This window comes from Schistocerca gregaria, chromosome 5 (assembly GCF_023897955.1).
Source record: "Schistocerca gregaria isolate iqSchGreg1 chromosome 5, iqSchGreg1.2, whole genome shotgun sequence".
In the NCBI taxonomy this organism is placed as follows: Eukaryota; Metazoa; Arthropoda; class Insecta; order Orthoptera; family Acrididae; genus Schistocerca; species Schistocerca gregaria.
In genome coordinates, this window is record NC_064924.1 from 454555782 (window position 1) to 454583566 (window position 27785).

A 27785-nucleotide genomic window follows, 5' to 3' on the forward strand; every position below is an offset into this window, starting at 1 on the left:
AACCCTGATTTTATATTTTTGCAATCACAGTAAATAACGGTTGAGTTTTTCAGTCACATGTGAATCATAAGAGACAATAATTGTCATATACAGCGTTTCGGCCATATATTAACGATTTTCGGGGGCAACAATCTAGAATGGCGCTAACCGCAGTGAAATGGTATTTTACCAGTACTGGAGAGTGTAGCTGCGAGCAGTGACTGACAGGGGTGAAATGTGAAATTGTTTACGTATTTTGCTCGTTATGATTGACTGAATATAGACCATTCTCCGACTACTGACTAATTAAATTACAATTAATAATGATTTAATAATAATCAAACAGTGTTCAAATCGAAATAGGAACAAAGAAAAGGTACTAGTCACACGATCACCTTCATGTCCTAACTTGCATCTTAGTTCTATCCCCAACTAAATAAATTCAACTTGAATGAGTTAAATTTGCGATCCATAATATTATCGAAATATGAACCAGGGTGCACTGGAAGCTAACACATAATAATGGAATATGAGAGGAGAATCAATAGCTGAACGAACTAAACGCAGAATTGTAGTGAACAATTTATTAAAAGTGACATTTATTTTCGTGAAAACAACGTCCTTTCATCGAGTTTACACTCACGTTTGTACATCCTCTGTATGTATGTAAAACAACAAATGAAGATTCTCTTATTTAAAAATCTTTTGCTAGCGCTTCAGATACGAAGCAATAAGCTTTAAGCGTCTCTCACAGTGAAAAATTTCCGGACAGTTTTGTACTGGCTGCTGCAGACAGAACGCGCTACCCCCTGAAGTTCACCCGACGCCCTCCAACGGCGACAGTGGGCGCAGGCGCTCCGAAAGAGCCGAATGCTGAACCTCCTGGGATGGAGAGGTCGCCGCCGGTCGGGCCGAACGAAGGAGCCTCCAGGGTGTTCCCGAAGGCCGGGCCCGGAGCGCCTCCTCTGCCCGTGGCGTCGAAGCCCCCAGCGCCGAACCCTCCGGCCGAGGCGTCGAACTGCTGGCTGCCGCCGCCGAAGGCGCCACCGGCGGTCTGTCCCGGCAGAGCTCCCACCCTGGGGGCGGCCAGGTTGCCGTCTGGACGGGCCAAGCCAGATGCGAAAGCGTTACCGGGAGGCGCCAGAGCGAGTCCGGAGGCGGTGGGGGTGGGTGCCGGGGCGGGCCTCGGTGCCAGCGACCGCGGCTGCTGGCCGCCCACCACGCGCCCTCCGCCTCCGCCGCCCCCGCCGCTGCCACCGGGCGCGGGTGCGGGCGGGAAGACGGGCTCGCCCTCGTAGATGACCTCGGCGTGGAAGCCCGACTCTTCGGTGGCGGAGTACTTGACGATCTGGTTGCGGCCGTCGGGCAGCTGCACCGCGTACTGGCCCTCGATGCCCTTGCCGTCGCTGTTCTCCTGCTGGCGGAAAGCGGCGCCGCTCTCCGCGTCGCTCACCGCGTACTGGAACTGGTACGGCTCCGGCTGCAACAGTGGCGGCGTCTTCTGAGCTTAAACGAGCACACTGCATCACTGTTCCAACATCATTTGGACGGCTCTTGTTTATTGGAAATGGGTGGATCAACGGGCAGGGAAGAAGACACAAATCGCCACTGTATAGGATGGTAAAGGGGAAAAGGAACGATGTGAGTAAATGGCAAAGAAATAAATTGCATTAAAAGGGATGGATGAGGAAGAAAAGTCCAATTAACGAGAGGTTAAATGATGACTAACTGAAAACAGCTGCTGACAGGTGTTGTTGATATACCTCGATGTGGACAGCTGAAATCAACAGTAACTGTTCTTTCGAGAACAAGTTACTGTCTTCGTATGTATAGTTAAAGGTTACCCAGCCATTGACCTTCGTCTGTGCGAATGCGCTCAGGTTGCCCAAACTCTTACGGGAATCGCCAAAGCGTGCGAGAGTAATGAGTGGTTGGGCAAATGTCTATAAGGTACAATACATATGTAGAATTGTGGACAGTTGGGAATGTGAGTCTCACGGGAAGCGTGCAAGGGATAGGTCCCTGCAGTCGCGCTATTCATCTGTGTCCTCAGTGGCTCAGATCGATTGCCGGCACGGTAGCTCAGCGTGTTCGGTCAGAGGGTTATCAGCTCTCTGTAATAAAAAACTGAGCTAATCGATCAACAACGAACTTAAACGTATGTTTTACGACGTCCGCCCCGAGCAGATGCCACGAACAAAAGCGAACAAAATGACATTTAAAAGAAAACTTTTTTCTTTAGGAGAGCGAGTTATTGTACCGGTGCTTGGGAGGAAACACACAAAATTCAAATGAAAGTTTGAACGCATGTCTTTGGAAGTTAGCCCACAAGCATTTGCATTCTGGTGCGAAGACTGTGGAGATTGCAACTTTCCTGGCAGTGAGCACCTTCAACAAAGGATATTCAGCAATTCTGAAGACCATGACAATGATGGACGTCACCCTGGGACCTTATTCGACGTAGTTCGCCAAGCATTCGGACGACCACCGGATTCAAGCGGCCGAAAACAACTTGTCACCGGCCGTACGAGCGGCTCTGGAGAAGCGCTGGATCGCAAGGATCGAGCAGAACGCCCTCTATGAGGAAGAGGAAGGACTAGAGTATGGACCCGCAATAGCAGACTGAACGAAAGTTGCATAATGTTGCATTTATATGTAGTCGAAACTTCAAACTCGTTTTTCTCGAAATGAGGTTTTCTTATCGCGTGGTATGGTAACTTCAAATCTACAGAACCGATTGGCACCATTCTTTTTTTCCGACGAAGCTAACTAAATTGTCTAGGAGTTGTACCAATTTTATTCCGATCCTTCAACTATAAATATTTTTACTTGGCCAACGAAGTCGAAAAATCGATGGAAAAAACCCTATTTTTCTTCAAATGGCCGCCATTTTGTTTCCTATGGTCCAAATAACTTAAGCGAAATACAACTCCTAAGGAATCTTATATACTTCGCTAACGTCAACTTTGATTTCAGACGAGCCGGCTGACCTGTGACATACCGCGCGTGGAGGTCTACATCGAAATTTTGTTTCATTCCGACGGCACTTCCGCCTTTACTCTTCGACATTTCCGGTCAAAAAATTTCCTGTTTGTAAAGGAAATATCAATACACATTTTGACCAAATTTGACATTGATATCTACAGCATATCCTGAGAAAAAAATTCTCAAAGAACATGCTTTTTTCGGGCCAAAGATAGTAAAACTCCACTTAAGTTTTATGAGGTCCTCTCGGGTGCGCAGACTTGTGTAAGGTCTCCTTTGTCGTGCAGAAGGAGTGTTCCTTTGCATTTTTGTGACGACGATTACATAGCAGGAGTCACAACTGTGTACGACCAGCCGGCACATGAAAGATCTGGCAGGTCTGCGCCACCTTGTTACGATGATGACAGACGCCTCGCCCAACGACTCGCCATGCTTTTGTTCACTCCAGGTCTCCGTTGACAATCTCCAAGCGCCTATGAATCTCTGCGGTGCTGTGGTTTTCCGCCGAAAGAAACTCTATAACAGATCTCTGCTTGGAGCGCACCTCCGTTATAGATGCCATATTGAAGGCTACGTATAGTGCCGCTACCAATCGCAACTTCATGATAGTATAGCGGCTGAAGCTGGAATATTTCATTATGCCCCACAGGAAATTTCACATTCTTTTAACAGCAATTTGCCGAGAAAAAGAATGTATTTCATTACTTATCGAAGGCCCTTCATATACGAATCAAGGAAAAGAAACGAAAAAGAATTTGTTCTGCGCAGCCGGCCGGAGTGGCCGTGCGGTTCTAGGCGCTACAGTCTGGAGCCGTGCGACCGCTACGGTCGCAGGTTCGAATCCTGCCTCGGGCATGGATGTGTGTGATGCCCTTAGATTAGTTAGGTGTAATTAGTTCTAAGTTCTAGGCGACTGATGGCCTCAGATGTTAAGTTGCATAGTGCTCAGAGCCATTTGAACCATTTGTTCTGCGCAAAAGTAGAAACAACTCTGCGCAGTATCAAGGGTGAAGATGAGGTATGACTATAAGACCAGCTGGAGTTATGCGGAAGCAGGAGCTATACCGCGTAATGAAGTTTTTTTAGCCGTAGAAGACAATACCAGTAAACTGGAATTGGCTCTTTTTTCAAAACAGATTCAAAAAATGGTTCAAATGGTTCTAAGCACTATGGGACTTAATATCTGAGGTCATCAGTCCCCTCGACTTAGAACTACTTATACTTAACTAACATAAGGACATCACACACATCCATGCCCGAGACAGCATTCGAACCTGCGACCATAGCGGTCGCGGGGTTCCGCTTCACCACTACGGCCGGCTCAAAAAAGGTAACAAGAGAGAATTTAAGAACTATAAAGACGTGATAAGATGTGCCACTGTGAAATCTTGAGAAAAGATTAAGGGACAAAACTGAGATGAAAATGAAGAAACCACATTACGGCTTCAATCTGACGAGATCAACGACAGATTTTATATTTGAAGTAAGGCAGCTCGAAAAGAAAACGTTATAGGTATGGGGTTTGACAATATGTGCTGCAATAATGTATGGCAAACCCTGGAGAGCAATACGCGTGTAAACATGAGCACTTGACAGGGCGACGTAAGTTGCTGATGAGGCAACAGAATAGATAAAGCAGAGAAGCGGTTTAAAATATTGAAGTGTACTTCCATAAAATATTGAAGTGTTCTTCCAATTTTTATGGCTTGCATGTTGACAAAATGGTTAAGATAACCGAAAGGATATTTATATGTTGATAGTGTAGCTTTTGATGATGAACTAATGAACTGGCAAAGTAAGGAAAATGTTCAACAAGAATTAGGTGTATGGACTGACTTGGGTAGGTACATGGTATATAACATGAGGAATAATGAGTTTGTGACCGTGACCAAGAAGAGAATGGCAGGAAAGAATTTAAAGAGGTCAACAGCTGCAAATATCTTGAAAGTGCAGTGGAAAAAGTTGGGAAAAAATGTATGAGGAAGTCAATGAGAGACGGAGACAAGAAGCAGCATTTCTTACAAGTTTCAGGATACTGGTGTGGAATAAAGATGTCCTAAGGAAGACCAACTGAATAATGTATCGACCCTACTACATGAGGTTACACCTATCGCGACATCCGAAACCTCGGCGAAGTAGTACAGAGGTTTAAGCAAGATATAGGTTTCTGAAATAAAGTTTCACTGAAGCAGAGTGAGAGTACCAAAAATGTAGAGAATGAAAGTGAAGAGATCAGGGAAACGTTAAAGTAGATATACCTACAGGAGCGAATATAATCGACGAGGGATAAATGGTACGGAAATAAAGGATGATGTTTGACTTCGAGGTTCCAGTGTAAAAGATCGAGGGATACTTGGGTGAAAGGAGTAAAGGAGGCATTCCGAGGAAAGGCGAGGGCTGTGACGGAGAATGAGATGATAGAGGAAAATAAATAGGCAAATGTGTAAAACAGCCCCAACTAGAGTGTGGGAGCTGTTCTTGATGAAGATGGTTATGCTGATGAGTCGCAAACTGCAGATTGCACTAGCAACAAATTTATAAAACATTCTGTAATAGTATTCAGATTTGTGAAGTCTATCTACACTGATGGAAAAAGCTCTCACCACCAAGAAATAATTAATGTAAAGTAATGAAATTCGGGAATACATTTATCTAGGTAAAATATTTCAGTGATAGGCATTGAAGATGTTAATGTAAGTTCGAGATAAGTTACTGCAAAAGTAAAATGCTGGTACTTAATAACTTGTGTAAGCGCGCGAATGTATTGTGCAAGCATGAACACGTGCATGCATTTTGATGTACAGGTACCAGATGTCTGTATATACAGGGACACTTAAAGCTGGTTGTGAATGGCGCTGGAGCTATCATCCGATGGTGTCCCATTACTTGCTTGATTGGAGACATATCTGGTGATTGAGCAGGCGAGTCAATATGTCGATACTCTGTAGACTATGTTGGGTTGCAACAGAGGTATGTGGGCGAGCTAATGTCCTGTTGGAAAACACCCGCTGGAAAGCTGTTCATGAATCACGGCACAACAGGTTGATCATTAGATTGACGTACAATTTTTTCGCATGCAGAGTGTGTAGGATTACCACGAGAGTGCTCATACTGTCATGCCAAATCGCATCCCGGACCATAACTCCATGTGTAGGTCCAGAGTGTCTTAACACGCATACAGGATGGTTGCAGGCCCACAACTTGCTTCCTAACCAACACACGGCTATCACTGGCACCGAGGCAGAACCAGCTCTCCCAGAAAACACGTCAGACCCCCACCCTACCGTCCAATGAGCTCTCGCTTGACACCACTGAAGTCGCAAATGGCGGTGGATTGGGGTCTGTGAAATGAACGCTACAAGGTGTCCGGCAGGGACTGTCATTGAAGCAAACGATTTGTAACAGTTTGTTGTGTCACTATGGTGCCAACTGCTGCTCAGATTGGTGCTGCAGATGCAGTACGACGCTCCAGAGCCATAAGCCGAACACGATGGTCTTCCCCCTGGGTAGTGCCATGTTGCCGTCCGGAGCCCGGTCTTCTTGCGACCGTTCATTCTCGTGACCACTGCTGCCAGCAATCATGTACAGCAGCTACATTCCTGCCAAGTCTTTCTGCAGTATCGCAGAAGGAACATCCAGCTTCTCGTAGTCTTAATACACGATCTCATTCAAACTCAGTAAGGTGTTGATAAGGGCTTTATTGTCGCCTTAAAGACATTCTTGACTATTATCAACTCACCATATCAAATCTCAAAAATCACTACCGCTTGCGACTATTACAAAGTGTAGTTAAGGCAAACCTGATATGCAATCTCATATTGGCACTACTAGCGTGATGGAATAGACGTCATCTTTCAGATGCAGTAACACGACTACCAACTTTTGTTTATGTCGCTCAAGTCCTCCTTGGTGTTGCGATTTTTTTCTGTCAGTGTATAGAAGATCGAAACGTTAGTAAGCATTAAACGTAATAAAAAAAGAGCACATAAGAGAATACCATCATTACACTAACTTTTATTTATTTTATTTTATTATTGCTGTATGTCCTATTAATGTTTCGCAGACAGAATATTCCACTACGGCAGCGTACCAGCGAAACCAGCAGCCGCTGCTAACAATACGAGCCATTTTATACTATCAATGCTGGCTGCACTATTCGCGTGCCAGAGCCACTCGAGGAAGCTGGGACGTAATTTATCTCGTTCTGCTCTTTTGGGAGAAGTTTCCACTATTTCATATTGTATATCAGGAAACAATTCAGGTATAGTATGGCATACAGTATTTTTATTTGTTGTTGAAAATAATTTCTATCTTTAATAAATCGACTTCACCAATATATTTTTGTGTTCACATTTCAAGTAGCAAAATTTGACAGCCACAATAAAGATCGTAGAGATTCAGTTAATATCGTTTAGGATGAAAACAAAAATTTTGTTGTAAGATTTACGCTAACCGCAGTTATTAGAACATGTAATAAAATCAGTTAGGTGACAGGGAGCGCTACTTGCTGTGTAAGGTACTGTTTTGTTCATGATATGCATTTCCGATTTACGAATTCAGTCACCATATTAGATATCCTCCAGGAGTGCCTTGCTCAACCCCCTCACAGTAGCGGCTGTTAGGTTGCGTAGCTTATGAGGATACCATACACAACCAGAAGACACCGCCCGCAAACTTCGATGTCACCCAGGTCCCCAGCTCAGCATTCCTGAATAGGAGTCCCCACTTTAAATATGACCAGTTTTTCGTTGTGCATAGCGTATTGAGCGCGGTCGATATTTTTTTTCTACTTGTTTTGCATTAGACTTTTACTAAGCACACTTTGAAGTTCCTTAATTGTTGTTAGCTTTTTTTATGTCGCTCTGAGTTTGCGTAATACGTAATAACACAAAATATGTTGAACTAGACTGGTAGTACTGCTAGGCGTTGATACACAGGATGAATTATGTTAAAACTGTTGGCTCTCTTGGTTGTTTGGATTAAAACCGAAGGACTGATACATAAAGGTAAGAACAAAACTATATTTAAAACGCATTGAAGAAACAGCGATGTCCTTTTAGAAAAGTGCATTCAACTTGCACTAAATATAAGGTCCACTGCCACAGATAGTTGGTAGGAAGTGGGAAGAAGTCTTGTGCGTAACCATTGCCATAGTGTAACCAGTTGTTGTTGCTGTTTTTGGGGGAGGAAACCAAACAGCGATATCATCGGTCTCATCGAATTAGCGAAGGACGGGGAAGGAAGACGGCCGTGCCCTTTCAAAGGAACCATCCCGGCATTTGCCTGGAACGATTAAGGGGAATCACGGAAAACGTAAATCAGGATGGCCGGACGCGCGATTGAACCGTCGCCTTCCCATATGCTAGTCCAGTGTGCTAACCACTGCGCCACCTCGCTCGGTCATAGTGTAACCAGGAGGATGGATGCGGAAGATATAGAAGGAAGAGGGAGGGGGGACATTAATTTGGAATGGGACAGGTGAGGAGAAGTTATAGATAACAGGATGATTAACTATCCAGGCGGGTTACATTGTCTGGAATAGAGAGCCTTTGAAGCTGCGCTGGGACAGGATATGAAGTGCGTGTAACTTAGAACAGTGAGATGTGCTGTTATAGGTGCAGCAACATACCAGGATCGGTGATCAGAGTGGAAACAATGGGGTTAATGGACTCTAGGTTGCGTCTGGTGTAGGGCATACGAAAGTTAATGAAAAAGGATGGCAATTGTATGAAGCAGTAGAGGATCCATGTGGAGGGGGGGGGGGGGGGGGGGGGAGAGATAGACGGGTGTGGAAAACATGATGGAGTGCAGCGTCTTTAAAGGTTTGAAGGAGATTAAAGAATTTGGGTGGAGTGGATATTCAGGCAACATTAGCGGTCCTAATGTTCGGCCAGTCAGTGGTTTTATTCCAACGTAGACATTCTGTTGGGTGGTTAGGAGGTGAACTTTTAGTTGTCGCTCGAGGCTTGGTCCAACATATTTTAGTGTGTTAGTTAACTGGATAGAACGGTTGTAAATTCTGAGGTAAAATCATGAATGAAGAAGCTAAAGATGGCTCGTTCTACAATTATTGCCCGTATTTTAGAGGAATTTATCTTTTGGATCCACTAATTACACCAGGAGGAAACCTGGTTGAAATGGAGGGATCGTTGTGATTTCTGGAGTGTTGGGTGGAATGCTAGGAATGCAGGAGCATCGGCATACTGAAGGAGATAGATTTGAAGGGTGCTTTTGGCAGATCAGTAGTGTAGAGGATATAAAGTAGAGGAGAGATGACGTAGCCTCTGGACACACCTGCAGGATAGAAAGTGCGGGAATTGGTATTACTCGTATTAACTAGAGGATAGATGATCAGATGGAAAGGAACCAATTAAGCAGGCATAGTTAATCTGGAGTACGTCTGGAGTTTGAAGAGGAGATCGGAATGTGATTCACAATCATAAGCTATATCGAGGGCAAGAGATGCGAAAATTCCAAATACCGAGGTGGACTAATGGGTAGATACGGGGTGTAATGCTCCAGAAAGTCTATCAGTGTTGTGTGTTTTGCCTAACACTTGTTTTATATCACATACTGTAACGGGTGTGATCAGTTCTCTATATGGTACGCCGTCCAAATAACAGAAATTTGGAGAAAGTGGTGTGACAATGACGTCCGTACGTTCATAGACTGTTGGGATTAGGGAGTAATCGAAATTCGAGTCATTAGGAATTCTGGAGATGTCAGAGAGACAGGATGTCAGGTGGTTACCTTTGCCCAGGGAGTCAGTCAGAAAGCTTTCCAGTAACTGGAGAAGTTAATGTGGAGAGCACTAAGTCTGGTGCTTGTTTGCTCCCACTTCCAGGGTATTTTGTCGTTGAGTACGTTTCTGATAAGTCTCAATGACTGACGGCGGTGTCAGAATGTATACCGGTTCTGAGTCTGCAGAGACGAAAGGCAGAAGCGACGGAACTTGCGTACAAAGAGTTGAATGTGTGGAGGGAAGGGTGGGTGATTGAGATATGTTGGTTTACTAGTGATGTGGGTGGATATGGCGTTTAACATAGTCTGCTGCGAGAAGAAAGTGACAGGAGGTATACCATGACGGTTTGGAAATGTCTGTCGCTTATTCCTGTTATGAGTCCAGTGGGTTTCCAGTAGACATTCCAGTTGAATTAAGAAGAAACTTAGATAAATTTTGAGCGGATATTGGGATAGGGTACAAAGATGTGAGATGATGAGTAGGGAATGATGAGTAGGATGTGTAAGTGGTAATTTCCTATTGGAACCAGGACTCATGCGGTGATACGTATAACGAGGTTATGAGATACCAGAATAAAGTCTCGGGCAGCTGTGTTGTGGGACGGGAACCACGTCACCTTGGAGGATGGGAAAAACTGATGCCACGCAGGGGTTCTAGCAGAAATTCTCTATGAATGTTTAGGTCAGAATCAGTATTATAGGTGGAAAAGTTTGTGTGGTGAGGACGTCATAGGGGATGACAGTATGAGGACGTATTTGGCACAGATAATGTGGAGGTGTTTCAGGAGAGGATTTGAATAAGGTATTCACTGGGAAAGTTGCATAAGACCTGTGGTCGAACAGGAGTGTTCTCTTGGTGCTGCGAGAGTTCTTGTTTAAAATACAAGTATGGACATTATATTCCGACAGGGTGTGCATAAATAAGAGTTTATTTGTTGGGCGGGATGGGATGTTGTGGAAGAGGGTACCGTATTGCTGTCGTACCACTTTAAGGTTTTGGAAGTGGTTTATGTGAGGGAGGGCTAGAGAAGGTTTACACTAGGGTATCGATGGGGTTGAAGACGAAGTGGACTGGACTGCGAGATTAGGTGGCCGGGGTGTTTGGATGGACACGGAGCAGGCAGCGAAGGAGAATTTTTCGAGGGTGTTTGGTCACTGGACTGCGTGAATGTTTTGATGTACGATCGCCATGAACTTTATAACGTTTAAGCTGTGATACGTGCACGGAGATGATTGGATGAATAGGATTATCAATGGAATGGATTAGCACTGTCAGGTTTTAAACTATCTTAGCCTTTTAATCGCAACAAAAAGGGAGGTATGAAACGAGAACTGCTAATGAAGTTCAGTTACATACTTTGTTGCACACAATCACACATTTAACTGTGCATGGAACTCACTCTCAGTTGGGCCATTCCTTAAACGTTCTGTAAAATCTCGGTTGCTATAGTCCATTAATTTAACTTAGATTGATCTAGCAGGACACAGCTGATAAGCAACAGAAGCCCGAATTAACTCACAGCTCCTAAACAACGCGCACCTTAAACACGGGAGCACGGTGCAGTACACTCACTGTTAGCCTGCTTACAACGGCAAGCATTGCTTCCTAACAGGTTTACGGTCTAATAAACAGGCGGCGGGGACCGGCGCATCCTTCCCGCCACGCTTCAACACTCGACCACTGCTACACGCGACTCCAAGCGTGGTGGATCACTGCTTGTTGTCTCCAATCATCTACGACTATACCTACATGAATACTCCGCAAATCACGATAACTGAAGAGGTTCCATAGTATAACTTTCTCTACCCTGCCGCTCTCGACCGAGATGGCGCAGTGACTAGGACACTCGACTCGTATTTTCGAGGAAGACGAGTCAAATAACCATCCGACCATCCAGATTTGGGTCTTACGTGATTTCCTTACATCGCTCCAGGCAAATGCCGAGATGATTCCTTTAATAGGGCACGGCCGATTTCCTTCCCCATCCTTCAAACATTCCGAGCTTATGTTCCGTCACTAATGACCTCGATGTTCACGGGAAGCTAAACTCTAATCTTACTTTCTTCCTTCCATTCGCGAATAGTAGGTAGGAAAAATGAACATGCAGATATTCCGTGTGATCTCTGATTTCACTTATTTAATCACGGTTAATTTCTTCCTATGTAGATTGAGTCTACAAAATATTTCAGGATTCGTAGGAGACAGTTGTTAACTGTAATTTCGTGAAAACATCTCGCTTTTGTTTTAATGACTGCCACCCTAACTGTTTTATCTTATTCTGGTAGAACAGCGATGAATACTGTTCGACTGCATTGATAAGTCAATCTATATTAGTATCCGTACATATGTATCTGAAAAGCGAGTGCTGGAAAAGCGCCTTGTCAAAACAAGTGCTCATAGTAGAGTCTAATTACTGTGTATATTTATAACTTTTTTATCTTGGGTTTCCCACACTGCTGCATCGAGTACATAGGGTATACAATAGGGACGGGCAAACATTAATAACATGTAATATTTTATAATGTTCGTATTCCAACCAGATAACAGGTTTCGCAAGAGAGCTTCTGTAAAGTTTGGAAGGTAGGAGACGAGGTACTGGCAGAAGAAAAGCTGTGAGGACGGAGCGTTAGTCGTGCTTGGGTAGCTCAGTCGGTAGAGCACTTGCCCGCGAAAGGCAAAAGTCCCGAGTTCGAGTCTCGGTCTGTCACACATTTTTAATCTGCCAGGAAGTTTCATATCAGCGCACACTCCGCTGTAGAGAGAAAATTTCATTCTAGGTTTCAGAAACCTATTAATTACTTTACACGCAATACACTTAGGACTGTAATCGTATTACGGTTTCCGCGCTGGAAAAGTGGCACTGCTTCCCGATGGAACGACTTTGCACTCAGCAGGCGATCGCTTTTAAGATACCAAAGAGAAAATACACAGACGGAAAAAATTGCAGACCAGTGATATTTGGGGAATAAATTTGTCTAGGTAACACACAAGTCGTCAGCATTGCAAGACACATGTTAATTTAAGCAATTCGAAATGTGAAATGCTGGTACATAAACAACCGGAGTAACTGCCAGAATGTTGAAAGCAGCCATGCAAACGTGCATGCATTATGTAGCGCCGGATGTCATTTTGCGAGCTGAAGTTATATGCCTGTTGCACTTGGATGGTCAATACAGGGATGGGAGCTGTCGTCTGATGATGTCCCATACGTGTTCGATTGGAGACAGATATAGTTGATCGAGCAGGCCAAGGTAACACGTCGATGTTCTGTAGAGATCGTTGTGTTACAATAGCAGCATGTGGGTGAGCGTTATCCCGTTGCGAAACATCCCTGAAATGCTGTTAATTACTGACAGCACAACTGGTCGAAACACCAGATTGAGGTACAGATTTGCAGTCAGGGTACGTGGGATAACCATACGACAACTCCTGGTGTCATACGAAATCGCACCCAGAACCATAACTCCAGGTGTAGGTTCAGTGTGTCCAGCACGCAGACAGTTTGGTTGCAGGCCCTTAGCTAGCATCCTCCTAACCAACATGTGGCCATCATTGGCACCGAAGCAGAACCAGATTTCATCGGAAAACACTACAGATCTCCATCCTCTCCTCCAATGAGATCTCGCTTGACACCACTGAAGTCGCAAATGGCTGTGGTCATTGAAGTAACCGATTTGTAACAGTTCGTTGTGTCACTGTGGTTCCGACTGCTGCTCAAATTTCTGATGCAGTAGGATGCCCCAGAGCCAAAAGCCGAACACGATGGGCCTTCCTCCCTGTAGTGCCGTGTCGCAGGCCGGAGGTCGATCGGTCTTTTTTGCGACCGTACATTCTCGTGACTATCGCTGCCAGTAATCATCTACAGTGACTACTTTTTTTCCGTCAGTGTATGTTATATCCGCAAGTTGCATGCTGTCCGGGCAGAGCTACTAGTGACTGACGGCTACAATGTGGAACGGCTGCTATTGAACGATCGGAAGGAACGAATACGCTACAAGGGTGTGAATAACACATCACCTTGTGCAACTACCTCCACCTAATAATTTACGAGAGGCAACTCCGGGGGTTCACCATTAGGGTGACAAGGCACGAGTGGTATTGAGTTATTTCAAAACGTTATTGAAATTGTAGAAGCAAGAAGAGACAAGTAATAAAAACTGAATAGATTTCCCTTTGCTATCCAAAAACGAAGTGTATGGTGGAAAGAAGCTTTTCCGTTGCTAAATAGTACATTATTAAAAATTTAATAGGTTTCAGCGTGACACGTACTTTTTCTTAATATATACTACTGACGCTATTATTTCAATAGTTAGTTAACTATAATTCCAAAAAACGCAAGTGACAGTTATGAATATTACCAAAGCACCAGTTTAATCATACATGGTTACAAAATACAGACAAGAGTTATTTACATGAGAATGAAAGACTGGTAGAAGCCGACCTCGAATAGTATTTTGGGTTTTGGGAAACGGTAGGATCACACTAGGCAGTACTGATTTATCTTAGAAGATAGGTTGAAGAAAGGCAAATATCTATTTATAGCATTTTTAGATTGAGGGTAAGCTTTTGACAGTGCTGTCTGGACTGAACACTTTGAAATTCTAAAGGTAATAGGGATTTAATATAAGGAGTGTAAGGTTATGTACAACTTGTATAGAAATCAGACTGTAGTTTGTGAGACTGAAACGGCATCAAAGGGAAGCAGTAGTTGAGAAGGGAGCGAAACAGGGTTTAGCGTAACGCGATTTTATTCATTATACACACTGAGCTAGCTATGAAGGAAAGCAAGGATAAATTTGGAGAATGTTCGGGAAGTAGATAAAAGAATTTGAAGTTTGCTGGTGATATAATTCTGTCAGACACAGAAAATAACGTAGAAGGGCAGCTGAAAGGAATGAATAGTGCCCTGAAAAGAGGTTACAAAATGAATGTCAAGACAACTAAGAGAAGGTAATGGAATGAATTCAAACTAAATAAGGCAATGCTGTGGGAATAAGATTAGGAAATGAGACACTAAATGTAGATACGTTTTACTACTTGGGCATCAAAAGAACTGACAGAGGCTGGAATAGAGAGAATATAAAATGCAGATTGGCAAGAGGAAGAAAAACGTTTCTGACAGAGAGAGATTTGTTAACATCTACTCCTGGGTGGTTAAAATGAAAGTTCAACTACTCACAGACGTTCTTTGTGGACAATAATCGTCCTATGCCAGCGAAAATTGATAGAGATTCTGATGTGTTAATGGGGAACCAATTTACATGGAAGAAAATGAGTTCCAAATTTGGCCACCAGGTGCAAATCGTGAGCTGTGAATGCAAGAAAGATGTATAGTAATGTTTCGTACTCGATGGATTAGGAACGGGATGGAGCACAAAAGGTCAAACAGGTGGGAAAACCATAAAGTTGTTTTCATTATTAAGCGCCACTTACAGAATTTCTTCAATCTGATCTACGGAGACGTCGGTGAGATGTTGTACAGCTTCAGACCTCCACCTGATGGGCAAAATTGGGACTAATTTTTTTCAGAGTAAATCGGCTCCACATTAACGCATTAGCATACGTGCCAGTTTTTACTGCCATCCTAACTGCAGTCCATACTGGACCTCCGTGAGCAGCTACACTTCCACTATAACCACCTGGTATAGGAGGTCTTTTCTGAAGACATTTGTCAGGAGTGTAGTGTTATACGGAAGTGAATGTGGAAATGTAGCCTTGTATGGAAGTGAAACACGGACAGTAGGTCGGACAAGAACAGAACAGGAGCTTTTGAAATGTAGTGTTACAGAAGAATGCTAAAGGTTAGAAGGGTAGATCAAAAAACTACTGAGGCAAAAAGAAATTTATGACATAATTTGATTAAAAGAAAGGTTGACTATACCGAACGGACAAGGAACCGTCAGTTTGGTAATGACGGGAAGTATGGTAGGAGGAGGTGGGTGTTAGAAATTGAAGAGGGAGATCACGGCTCGAATAGACGAAAGAAGTTCGTTTGGATGTAGGTTGTAGTAGTTACGCAGAGATTTTACAGGACAGAGTAGCACCAGATCAGTCCTTGGACTGAAGAACACAGCAGCAGTATCACTCATCCCTACTATGTAATGAGGATGACGGTTATCACTGAAATAACTGGTTTTCGGTTGCATCGGTTTTTTTCACTCAAGTTTAACGTGACTGTTAAAAGCGCCGAAAATAAAAGTTTTCAGAAATAACCGATTTTCGGTTTTTTATTCCTATTATTTCCTGTAATAAAGGTAGAAATCAAAGTTTCAAGAGACCAAGAATCAAAATATTAAATTGCAATGACAAATAAAAGAAAACTTAATCTGTACACCGTTCATTGCTTTTCTCTGAAAGTGATAATTGGTTGAATACTACCAAAAATCACCAGTTTTCTCCTGTCGATTCCAATTTTTTTACACGCTGCTCAAAAATTATGTTTGAGTGGAGAATCACCAGTATTTGGACTTCTCGAGTAGTCAGTAGTAAAAGGTGGAACTAACGCTGTCGTTGGTTCGAATCCTTCCTCGGGCATGGATGAGTGTGACGTCCTTTGGTTAGTTACGTTTAATTAGTTCTAAGTCTAGGGGACTGATGACCTCAGATGTTAAGTCCCATAATGCTCAGAGCCATTTGAACTATTTTGAAACTAACGTTGAGTAACTGTATTTTTCGTGTTAATTTGTCCGTTTTCAAGGGCTACAAGCAGGTAAAGGAACATTATGTTGTCGCAGGCAGCAGATCAGCTACTTTCAGATTTTATTGTTACTATGAACGAATTGTTGTTAAGCTATTAATTTATTACTGTTACTTACTGTACCACCTTCTATTCTTACTTCAGAGAAATTGTAGACAAATCTTTAATTTTTCAAAGGAAATGAAAGATTTATTTCATTGCTACTTGATTTCGTAAAGATATTTCCAGACTGGTTAGAGCCATACTGCCATACTGCCGAAGTAGCAAGAATCTACCATACAGAACAGTAGCAGTTTACCTGCTGCACACTGCAACAAGATTACTGGTAGAAGACGAGTATTTTTGGGCCACATATAATAGCTCTAACACTAACCACTGAAAAAAAAAAGAAAAAAAGAGGGACAATTGAGAGAACAGCATGGCGTGCCCGGAATTTCAAACTGAAAATGATCAACTTATCGTAACTTTACAAAAACGGATTTTGTTTTACTGATCGTGTGATAGATGCTCACTTCTCGGGCCGGCCGCGTTTTTCTGGTATAGACCACACCTACACACGTACCTTAAGCCATGACATTATTGTCCCAATGATGCTGTAGCAGTTCTTATACCATGTGCTCTATTCTGTCAATATTATCTAAATAGATCAGAGTGTTTTTCCTATTTTCTATAATATTGCAATACTTTAATCCGTTTGCAAAGTTGACGAAAAAAGTATTTCTTTTCTAAGAAAAGGTTTATTTGAAAACGAGAAATTTTAGCTCTGCCACTATGGCTAATTGGTTTTTTGGTTCTTTTACTCGGTTATTAGCAAAAAAAATAAAAAAAAAGTATCCTTATTTAACCGAGGCCAAATTTAATACCGGAAAATATCGATTAGTCAGAAATGAAATATCGGTATCCGCTATAACTGGTCGGTTTTTCCCATCCCTGCTACGTGATGCTTAGGCTCACCGGTCCGAAGACGTCGTCAGCTAGCCGGCCAGAGACGTCGGGCCGGAGGCCGACGGCCGGCGACCGCCGAGGAGGAGGCGGCGGCTGCGGGGGCGGCGGCGCCGGCGCCGCGGCGAGTGGGAGGGTGCCCGGGGGCACGCCGGCCGAGCGCCCAAAAGCGTCCAGAGCCCTGCCGGTCGCCTGCGGCGGTCCGAAGCCGGCCAGCGGCCTGCCCTGGCCGGGGGAAAACGCGTCCTGCGGCCTGCCGGCCTGCAGGGGCCCCGAGAAGCCTCCAAACGCCTGCTGCTGCTGCGCCACCGCACACCACAGAGCGGACACGCTCACCAACACCTGTTCACAGTAGTTGCAGTTCTCACATTCGATTCGGTAAACTAAGGTCAGACAATAAGTCTAGAAGGGTATGGGAAGGTGCGTATTAAATGCGTAAGGCTGCTCACCACTCCCCTTTTAGGCCGTGGAAGGCGCTCAGCCTACACTGCCACAGCACCAGGATTCTACATCTACATCTGTTCTCTGCAGAACACTGTTCAGCGCCTGCAAGAGGGAATGTTTCCTTATACCACGCTTTGCAGCTGTTCCTCGTTCCACTCGCGTACAGAGCAGTGGTAGAATAATTGTTTAAACATCTCTACACGCGCTTTAATTACGCTTATCTTATCATTATGATCTCTACGAGATCGATACATAGCGAGTGGTAGCATACGATGATTACTGAAATTTTTCAAATAGAGTTTCGCGGAATAGTTAGCGTCATTATTCAATCGCTTCTTCGGCATAACCGTGACACTCACCTATGTGTATTACAAACTTGTGGCCATTCGTGCTGCCCTTCTTTCAAGACTTCATATGTCCTACTTTCGTGGATCCCAAATTTACGCAAGTAAATTTATTTATTTTGTAGGTGTTATATTTTTCTCTGAGACATTTAAGCCTCTTCTTTATCTACGACAATGATTGAAGCAGCAGAAATTTTATTTCACTTTCTGTTTCAATCATTAACGTAAATTTATTTATTTTCCATTAAGAAAGTAGAAACGTTTATGTCATTGTTGGCCACCGTCAGTGAGTTGTTTCAGTCGTTTCCTAAGCTTGAAATGAGTTAGTTTTCTGTATTGCTCAGTGAAAGAACATAATAATACTAGTGTATTTAAGTTCAACATGAATTCACGTGTGCAATGGTATTAATAAACCTAGATTATCTGACACATTCACACAGCTTCAGTTAACGTTATTACCATCATTTTTCCAAAATTAAATACTCTAAAATTTTTATTGAAAACTTTGTGCAGTTGTCTGGAATTTCAAAAAAAAGTGGGCGAAGTAGTTAATAAACTAAAAATTTTACGAAATTACTTCTTTTCTTCTCTGGATGTTCTGGAAGACTACTGCAGATACACGCTTGGGACATGTTTTATTAGATTCACCAGATCAATAACAACAAAATAAATAGAAATCATGCTTTACTTTAACCTCATACAGTTTTCCAATGGCTTCATATTAGCAAAGCTGCCAAATTTCAGGCAAAATCTTTTACTAGCCCTAACTCCGTAACTAAACATTTGTGGGCCGATGTTTATATGAACTTTTTTCTTTAGCTTTACTTTTAGAATAACATATTAAAATATTTGCATACCTTCGTGAATCACCCTGCATATGAACAACCTTTTATAGACTGACTTACAGTTTTTCCGTATCCTGCTAATGAACCAAAATGTGCTTTACATATTATTAGGATTGCTCTCTACCAAAACCACATTTCGGTAGTTTTGGTTCAGCACATAAATGACATAGTAAATGCTAGGTTACCGTTAGTATTGGTGCACTGGTAAAGAAAAAAACATAAACGAATGGATGAGAAAGAAACTGCAAGCCAACGACTTCTCTTTGATTTCTCTTTATGTTTTCCGCGTAATTGTAACTGCACATCGGCTAGTGTTAGTTCATTGTATATTTTATAACCTTACAAAATATAAATTTCATTTTATATATATCGAAAATTAGTTGATGCAAACAAATCAGATACATCTGAAGCAAGTACAGTTTATATGCACAAACACAAAAAATTATATACGTATTCTTGTAATTTAGTATTCTGTGGAACATTCTTCACTGTGATCAAATATAAGAGTTTCCTGTTATTGTTGAACTGCGAATACTGTTTACAAATAACAAACATGTTTCATATAACGTTGACAAAGTAGTTTTGGTTTTTCGGTTTTTACCTCTTTTTGAAGAAAATCGTTTTCTAGCTCTACATGATAAATCTTTAAAGCTTTTTTTAAATTTTTGGTACAGCATCCCTCTGATTTACGTTACAAGTCAACAATTTTTGAGAAGAACCTAAATTAAATATTCAAATCTTTTTAATTGTCGTGTAATACTCTTTACCTTTAAGTAACAGATAGAGCGACATCTACGAAGAGCAAAACTGTTTCGTAGGTTACGTGACCTTATGTTACTGGTTACTGTGGGAATCTACACTGAGCGCCAAAGAAACTAGTACAGACATGAGTATCCAAATAGAATACGTAAACAGGCAGAAAACGGCGCTGCGGTCGGCAACGTCTGCTTGAGACAACAAGTGTCTGGCGCAGTTGTTAGCTCGATTGCTGCTACAATGGAAGGTTATCAAGATTTATGCAGGTTTGAACGTGGTGTTATAGTCGTCGCACGAGCGATGGGACACAGCATCTCCGTGGTAGCGATGAAATGGCAATTTTCCCGTACGAGTGTACCGTGAATATCAGGAATTCGGTAAGACATCAAATCTCCGACATCGCTGCGGCCGGAAAAAGATGATGCAAGAACGAGACCAACGACGACTAAAGAGAATCGTGGAACCCTACCGCAAATTCCTGCAGATTTCACGCTAGGCCATCAACAAGTGTCAGCGTGCGAACCATTGAACGAAGCATCATCGACGCGGTCTTTCGGAGCCGAAGGCCCACTGTTGTACCCTTGATGACTGCACGACACAAAGCTTTATGCCTCTCACGGGCCCATCAACACCGATATTGTACTGTTTATGACTGGAAACATGTTGCCTCTCGGGCGAGTCTAGTTTCAGATTGTGTCGTGCGGATGGACGTGTACGGGTGTGGAGACAACCTCTTGAAACCATGGACCCTGCATGTCGGCAGGGGACATTTCAAGCTGGTGAAGGCTCTGAAATGGTGTGGGGCGTGTACAGTTGGCGTGATATGTGACCCGTGATTCGTCTAGAGACGACTCTGACAGGTGACACGTACGTAAGCATCCTGTCTGATCACCTTCATCCATTCATGTCAATTGTGCACTCCAACGGACTTGGGCAATTCCATCAGGATAGGACAATGCGACACCCCACACGTTCATAATTGCTACAGAGTCGCTCCAGGAACATTCTTCTAAGTTTAAACACTTCCGCTGGCCACCAAATTCCCAGACGTGAACAGTATTGTGCGTATGTGCGATGCCTTAGAACAAGCTCTTCAGAAGAGATCTCCACCTCCTCGTCCTCTTACGGATTTATGGTCTCAGTTTACTCCAGAACTACTTCAGACGTTAGTCGAGTGTTGCGGCACTCCTGCACGCTCGCGGAAGCCCTACACGATATTAGGCAGGTGTACCAGTATCACTGGCTTTTCAGTGTAGTAAGACACTGATCACATACGCAAAGCAAGCATCTAAATAAAGTGACGTTTGATAGTTACGCAACACAGCTAATGCGGAGGTAACGTAGTCATCATCTTAACTGACCAAGGCAACCAGGAAAACTACTGTAGTTCATGTTTACTTGCGACATTTTAAGATAGCCTACACTAGTTTAACAACTCCATCTATCAATGATCCTATGTGATAATTCCATTTAATATTCTCACTTAATATTGCAACACGACATTTGTATGAGTTGACTAATTGAATTTCTGATTGTAGTCATACGAGACTGCTTTCCTTCGTTTTGTGAAGCTCACAGTTTTATATTACTGAATATTTAAAAGCAGTTCCTCAAACTTCGCATAATTTCAGAACCTTATCAGAATTCTAGAATGTTTTGCAGCTTTTTTCAGATAGTACTACACTAGAGACAACTGCGTATAGCCTGAGGATACTGCCGATATTGTATGCTTGTCAACGTGGAAAAATAACGATTTGCATTCCCTACCTGTGGCACCCCTGAAATTACAGTGATGCGCAAAACTTAAAGATGAAAGTAACTTTCACATAATGGATCACTGCTGGCTCGATGAGATTTGGACCGTAAATAGAAAGAAGTGTTACAGCATAGTACGGAAGGTAACCTAAAGGAATACGCAATGAGATGAACAGAGATCACAGTTTTATTCCACGATAGTAATTACAGTGAAGTCACTGTGATTTATGGAGGTACCATGGTCATCACAAAAGAACGGGACATGGTTCTTGGTACGGCGTGTAATCACCACGGATAGCAAAGTATGCTCTGCAACGTGTTTCCACGCTGCCCATAAGGATGGTAAGGAGTTCCTGTGATAGGTTTTCCATTCCTCCACCAGCGCCGTTGACAACTGCTGGTTAATCGTTAGTTTCTGATGTGCTGCCATACATCTCTCGATCGCACCCCACACGTTCTCAGTAGGATTTAAGTCGAAGAACGCGCAGGCCAGTCCATTGGCTGAATAGTCTCTCATTCTGAGAGCTGCTCTACCTGCGTCGTTCGATGCGGTGGCGCACTTACATCTATAAAAATGAAGTCCTGGCAGAAGACACTCATAAAAAGATACACATGGGGAAAAGTAGTACAGTGGTTCAACAACGTTTACATGTGAGGTAAGGTGTTCACAGATTTGGGTGATCAGTAGTCGCATGTAACGTTACTCCCTTCCACACCATAACACGTGGACCACGAAAGCGATCATGTTCGACACTGTTGCTGAATATATTACGAGCCCAAATATGGGGAGAGTGGTAACATTGATGCATTGAGGAGGCGTACTGCATCACGCCCACATGCAGTTGTTAACCGCGCTTGTGGAGGAATGAAACTCCGAACCACAAGAATGTGTTATCAACTTAATGGCCATGTGGCATGTTGCAGAGCACGCATTGCCGTCCGATGTACCACGGACCCTATTAAGAACCATTTCCCGCCATTTGTAATGTCCAGGGGTCCACCATGAATCGCGGTGACTTCGGAATAATTTTTGTCTTTGAATAAAACTGTCATTTCTGGCCGGCCGCAGTGGCCGAGCGGTTCTAGGCGCTTCAGTCGGGAACCGCGGGACCGCTACGGTCGCAGGTTCGAATCCTGCCTGGGGCTTGGATATGTGTGATGTCCTTAGGTTAGTTAGGTTTAAGTAGTTCTAAGCTCTAGGGGACTGATGACCTCCGCTGTTAAGTCCCATAGTGCTCAGAGCCATTTGAACCATTTGTCATTTCTGTTCGTCTCATTGTGTATCTCCTACGAGTTACATTTTGTACTATAGTGTAGCAGTTCTTTGTATATATAGTCCAAATTTGTTCGGGCTATTTTATGTGGTAGTGACACAGCATGAGAAAGTTACTTTCATTCTTAAGCTCTGCATATCAGCGTACTCTTACATTTACACTTGGCTCTCCATCCAAGATGACACGCTACGTCTTCTTTAGCAAGAACCGAGCTACAAATTTCGTTTGTTACCCCATATGATCGTACTTTCTTTAAAAAAACATTGATTTGGTACTGAGACGAACGCTTTTCGTAGATCGAGGAATGTTGTATCTACCTGACTGCCTTGATTCAGGATTCTCAGGGTGTCGCACGAGAAAACACAAGTTGTATTTCGCATACTGATTTTTTCGGAACTGCCATGGTCGAGGTCATTCTGTTAGAGATACTTAATTACTTTTAATATGAAGCAGAGTAGCTGCTCAGGGAGAAAGGAGATATATGTAGCTGATGTGATTGAAAGGTGTTCGGGCTACCAACGTGCACAGTGAAAAATGTTCTTTGCAAACGTCGATGCCATGTAAGCCCTAGAACATTGACAAAACAGGTGTGATATGTAGTTGTGAGGGACATTACTTTTGATCCATGGCAGTTTATGAAAACGTTTTAAACATTTAGACGAGGTAATCGGACATTTTCTGTATTAGCAAGAGAAAGTCTCGGCGCATAAATGAAGGGCCGTTGTAGACTTCCCAGAAATTAAATGCTTCCATAAGTTAGAAGCCATGCATGTAAATCGTCTTGGAACGATCAGCAGATACTCTATCATACCGCGATTCAAAGAAAAAATTGTGCTAAGGACTATGGGACCAAATTGCTGAGGTCAGCGGTCACTACGCTTACGCACTACTTAAGCTAACTTAAACTAATTACGCGAAGGACAACGAACACACACATGCCCGAGGGAGGAATCGAACCTCCGACGAGGAGAGCCGCACGAACCGCAACAAGGCGCCTAAGGCCGGACGGCTACCCTGCACGGCTGATTCCAGAGACATGGTCACAAATTCTCTGAGTGGCAACTATATTATTTGTTCGGCACGTAATTCCGCTTTCGGTTGTCGCGGAAGAGGTCGCTGCATACTCATGACGTGGCTATGGTCATTGACCCACCCCACGGTTGGATCGACATTTCGTATCTCGCCATTGAAACATTCGGAACAACTGTCATCTCGATTTCTGGACCTAGAATTTGACATGGAATTCTGTGAGTGTGTGTTGCTTAAGATGATCCTGGCTTTCTGATTTGAGCTTACGGCAGTCTCAACGTTCCCTCTCTACTGGCCATTGACTTAGCATTGATCTTGGTTTGCAGACGATAAGTAGTCCACGGCATTTTCCTACCTAGTCCACGTCAATCTACGACTCCAAAACCATGTTAAACAACGTAACAGCGTTGCTGCCTACTGTGACAGACTTCAAAAACGCCCATCATACGAAGTGGAGGTCGTCTGTTTTGCATACTAAAAAAATGGTTCAAATGGCTCTGAGCACTATGGGACTTAACATCTGAGGTCATCAGTCCCCTAGAACTTAGAACTACTTAAACCTAATTAACCTAAGGACATCACACACATCCATGCCCGAGGTAGGATTCGAACCTGCGACCGTAGTGGTCGCGCGGTTCCGGACTGCAGCGCCTAGAACCGCTCAGACACAGCGACCGGCTTTTTCATATTATGTAACATATTTTGAATGTCGTGAATCAACCTACTAATGAGATATTGTGTCATGGGAAAAATGAGGAATCGGCAAGAAGTAAACATCTACAGAAAAAAATTTATTTGTACCAAATGGCCCGCAGAATTTTTAACTAAAGAGATACTTCCCCAATAGGCACGTCACTTCAAGTTTTCCTGGAACCGACACGTAGACACACGCATTCATTTAGGTATTCCCTCAGAAAACCGAACACGGTCCCTGCGTTCATCACACGTCTTAATGCCACTGGAATGAACTGTGTGTGACCTCAGACATTTGTAGATAACGCGTTAACGTGTATAACATTAACGTAGTTAAAACTGTTTAAGCTTATTATGAGATAGTGAGGAAATTTTAAGCTTCATCTATATCTGCGTCTACATCGATAATTCGCAAACCTCCTGGCAGTGTGCTTACCCCCTTCTCAGTTCCAGTCACGAGTTGAATGGGAAGAGCGACTGTTGCCGAGCCTCCGCACGACATCGAAACAAACTGACTTTACCCTCACGGTGTTTTGGCGAAATCTATACAGGAGGAAGCAATGATTCCACCGACACTTCCAGAAACATATGAACTCGAAATTTTAAGAGCAAATCGTGTCATTATGTACATCCCTTGTAGCAACTGTTACTGGAAGTGAATCAGCATCTCCACTTACTAAACGGACTCCGACGAAATGGGTTCTTCTTCTTTGGATCTTCTCAGTTTTGTCTGTCAGTCCTACGTACAAAGGCTCCCAGACTGAAGAGCAATATAGATCTACATCCGTACAACCTGCTCGATTGGGAGCCAGCTCCTTTTATAGAAATAAGCAATCTCTTGTATTTTACTGGAGTTACAGTTGTGCCTCTCAACTACATTAAGTTAAAAATGGAGTGTCATATAGTACAATTAAAAGTAATTAGCAATACGTGGATACACGAATTCATTAACTGGGTAACTGAAAATTCTGAAGTTCTTACAGGTAAAAAAACTGATTAATAATCTCTTTGTAGGACGTATACGCAGGACGTATACGCAGTTGGATGACTAAGGATATCCTGTGTAGACAAAGAACGGCATGGTGAATGGTTACCGGTTTGTTTGTCTCAAGGCAGAATTTCACAGAACTGTTTAAAAATCTGAATTGGTTACCGGTCAAGGAAAGGCACTGAACAACTCACAATACTCGCCAACTGAACTTGCTTTCATTGTGAGATCAAGAAATAAATTTATTAATATTTTCACGTGTCTATGCTAAGTAGCATAGCGACTGTTGACTTCAGCAATTTGGTCCCATAGTCCTTAGCACAATTTTTTCTTTGAAATGCAGTAGATGAAATTCTTCTTTTGCTAAATGATTCTTTATCAGCATCAAGCGCGCATAATACAGTATGCAGTGTCCCCCTTACAAGAGTTGTTAGTTTTGGAAAGACGATACAATATGTCTAAAACGGGTAGCATTACTAACAAAGGACGTTTTTGCTGAAGTAGTAATTTATTAGCTACTTCCAAAAATATTGTAATAACCGTGGGGAGAGATGTGTCGCTGTCAGCTGACACAAGATCACATAAAACAGTTGTTTCCTCATAGCTCCATTCATGAATCTGACTTATGTAAGACACAGTCTTTCTTACTATACAGCTGGATATTAAAATTACAATAACATCTGCGGTATGCAACAAACGTGGAATCCATATGAGCTGTAATACACGCTTGGATATGCAAGTGATTAGCAATGCAGTGTAACCCCGTGAAGTGAGTAGTTGTGAAGCCATGTCTTCTGTATGCAAAGAAAGATTACGCAGCAGGTTTACAACTCAGAAGTGTAATTTCAGTATTTTTTGTGAGGAGATCGTGTTATGCCTCGTGTAAGGAGCCGATAAAGAAGTAGATGATACGGATATAGGAAGTTTTATAGAAACTTGTTGCCTGTCATTAGCATGTTTCAATAATTGTGTTGAGAATCTAAGAGAAAAAGTATTTCGAAAAGCAGGAGGCGTAGGAGGAGAAAGGATAAAGACAATTCAGCATGGAAATGATCAAGCACTCTTGACAGAATCATAGGAAGAGGGTTGTATAAGTGGGAAAATATTATGGAATGAGGTTAAAGGTACTGACCATCTAAGTGATAAAAATCAGCAAACTTGTAAAACCCGCCAAAATATCATAGGAAGGAAAGATCCAGGAATAAGTAATGTATTTAAGTACTTTGGGAGTTTTGTAGAAGAAATTCGTATGGTAAAAAGACGTTTGAAATGTGAAATATTTTTGCGCCGGCCAGAGTGGCCGAGCGGTTCTAGGCGTTACAGTCTGGAACCACGCGACCGCTACGGTCGCAGTTTCGAATCCTGCCCGGGCATGGATGTTTGTGATGTCCTTAGGTTAGTTAGGTTTAAGTAGTTCTACGTTTAGGGAACTGATGTCCTCAGAAGTTAAGTCTCATAGTGTTTGTGAGATATTTGCCGACATCAGAAATGATTTCAACAAAATAATGAAACAGATCTGAGAAATAGTTTGTCTAGGTTGTAGTGTTAAATGCTACTGAGCACGGGCAACTAAAAAGAAAGAGGAAAAATAGTTTCATAGATCTGAAATGTGATAATGAAAGAAAGTGCTCAATGTGAATTGTGCTGACAGAAAGAGGAATAGAGAAGTACTCCTAGGAATAAGAAGGACAAGAAAGCTGATAGAAACGAGATAAATGAGGAAAACATCTTGGATGAGCATGTATTGCAAAAAAGTTGCCCTCAACGGGGTGTCATCGATTATAAGTTGACAAAGAAAAAACGAAATAGAAGAAGAAGGCTTGGAAAACCAGATGGCCGTAAAAACAGGAGAAGTTAGAAGTAGGTTTAGGACGGTGCACAGGACAGAGGAAATTGGGGAGCGTCCAGCCGAGATCAGTAGCGACAGATATGTACCAAAGAAGAGAGGAAAGTTTTAGTTTACCGCGCCCCTTCTCGTGTGACTGCTGCCTGTCTTGCGACAGCAGGTACTCTACCTTCAGGCACAGCATCGCCGCTTCAGATGTGCTGCACTCAGCAAATACAGGCCGCAATTACGGAGCGTTTCATTTGGGAGGGCGGTCAGGCAACTGAGACGGAAGAGCGAATGTAGACCGCTTATATAGCGTCATTTCGGCCTGCTCGGGCGTTACAAAACGGGCCTTTAAGTTAACGGCATAGTGGGCGTGAGTTGACAGGCGGCTGCGGGCAGGATGCGCCGTGAAGGGTCACCGCGAGGCCAGCCAGATGGTATCATGGCCGCCAGGGAGCCCTGCCCTCTGGCGAAACAACTC

The 27785-nt window shown here is 43.0% G+C and overlaps 1 protein-coding gene across 1 annotated transcript; it reads right to left on the bottom strand.

Moving 5' to 3' along the window:
• Window positions 1-548: 548 nt before the first annotated feature.
• LOC126272825 (pro-resilin-like) lies at window positions 549-27577 on the bottom strand. Its single transcript, XM_049976022.1, has 3 exons — window positions 27489-27577; window positions 17358-17687; window positions 549-1459 (listed from the first exon to the last, which is right to left on the bottom strand). Exons 1-3 carry the CDS (start codon window positions 27501-27503, stop codon window positions 782-784), a joined length of 1023 nt encoding a protein of 340 aa, XP_049831979.1. The 5' UTR covers window positions 27504-27577; the 3' UTR covers window positions 549-781.
• Between the last annotated feature and the right edge of the window lie 208 nt (window positions 27578-27785).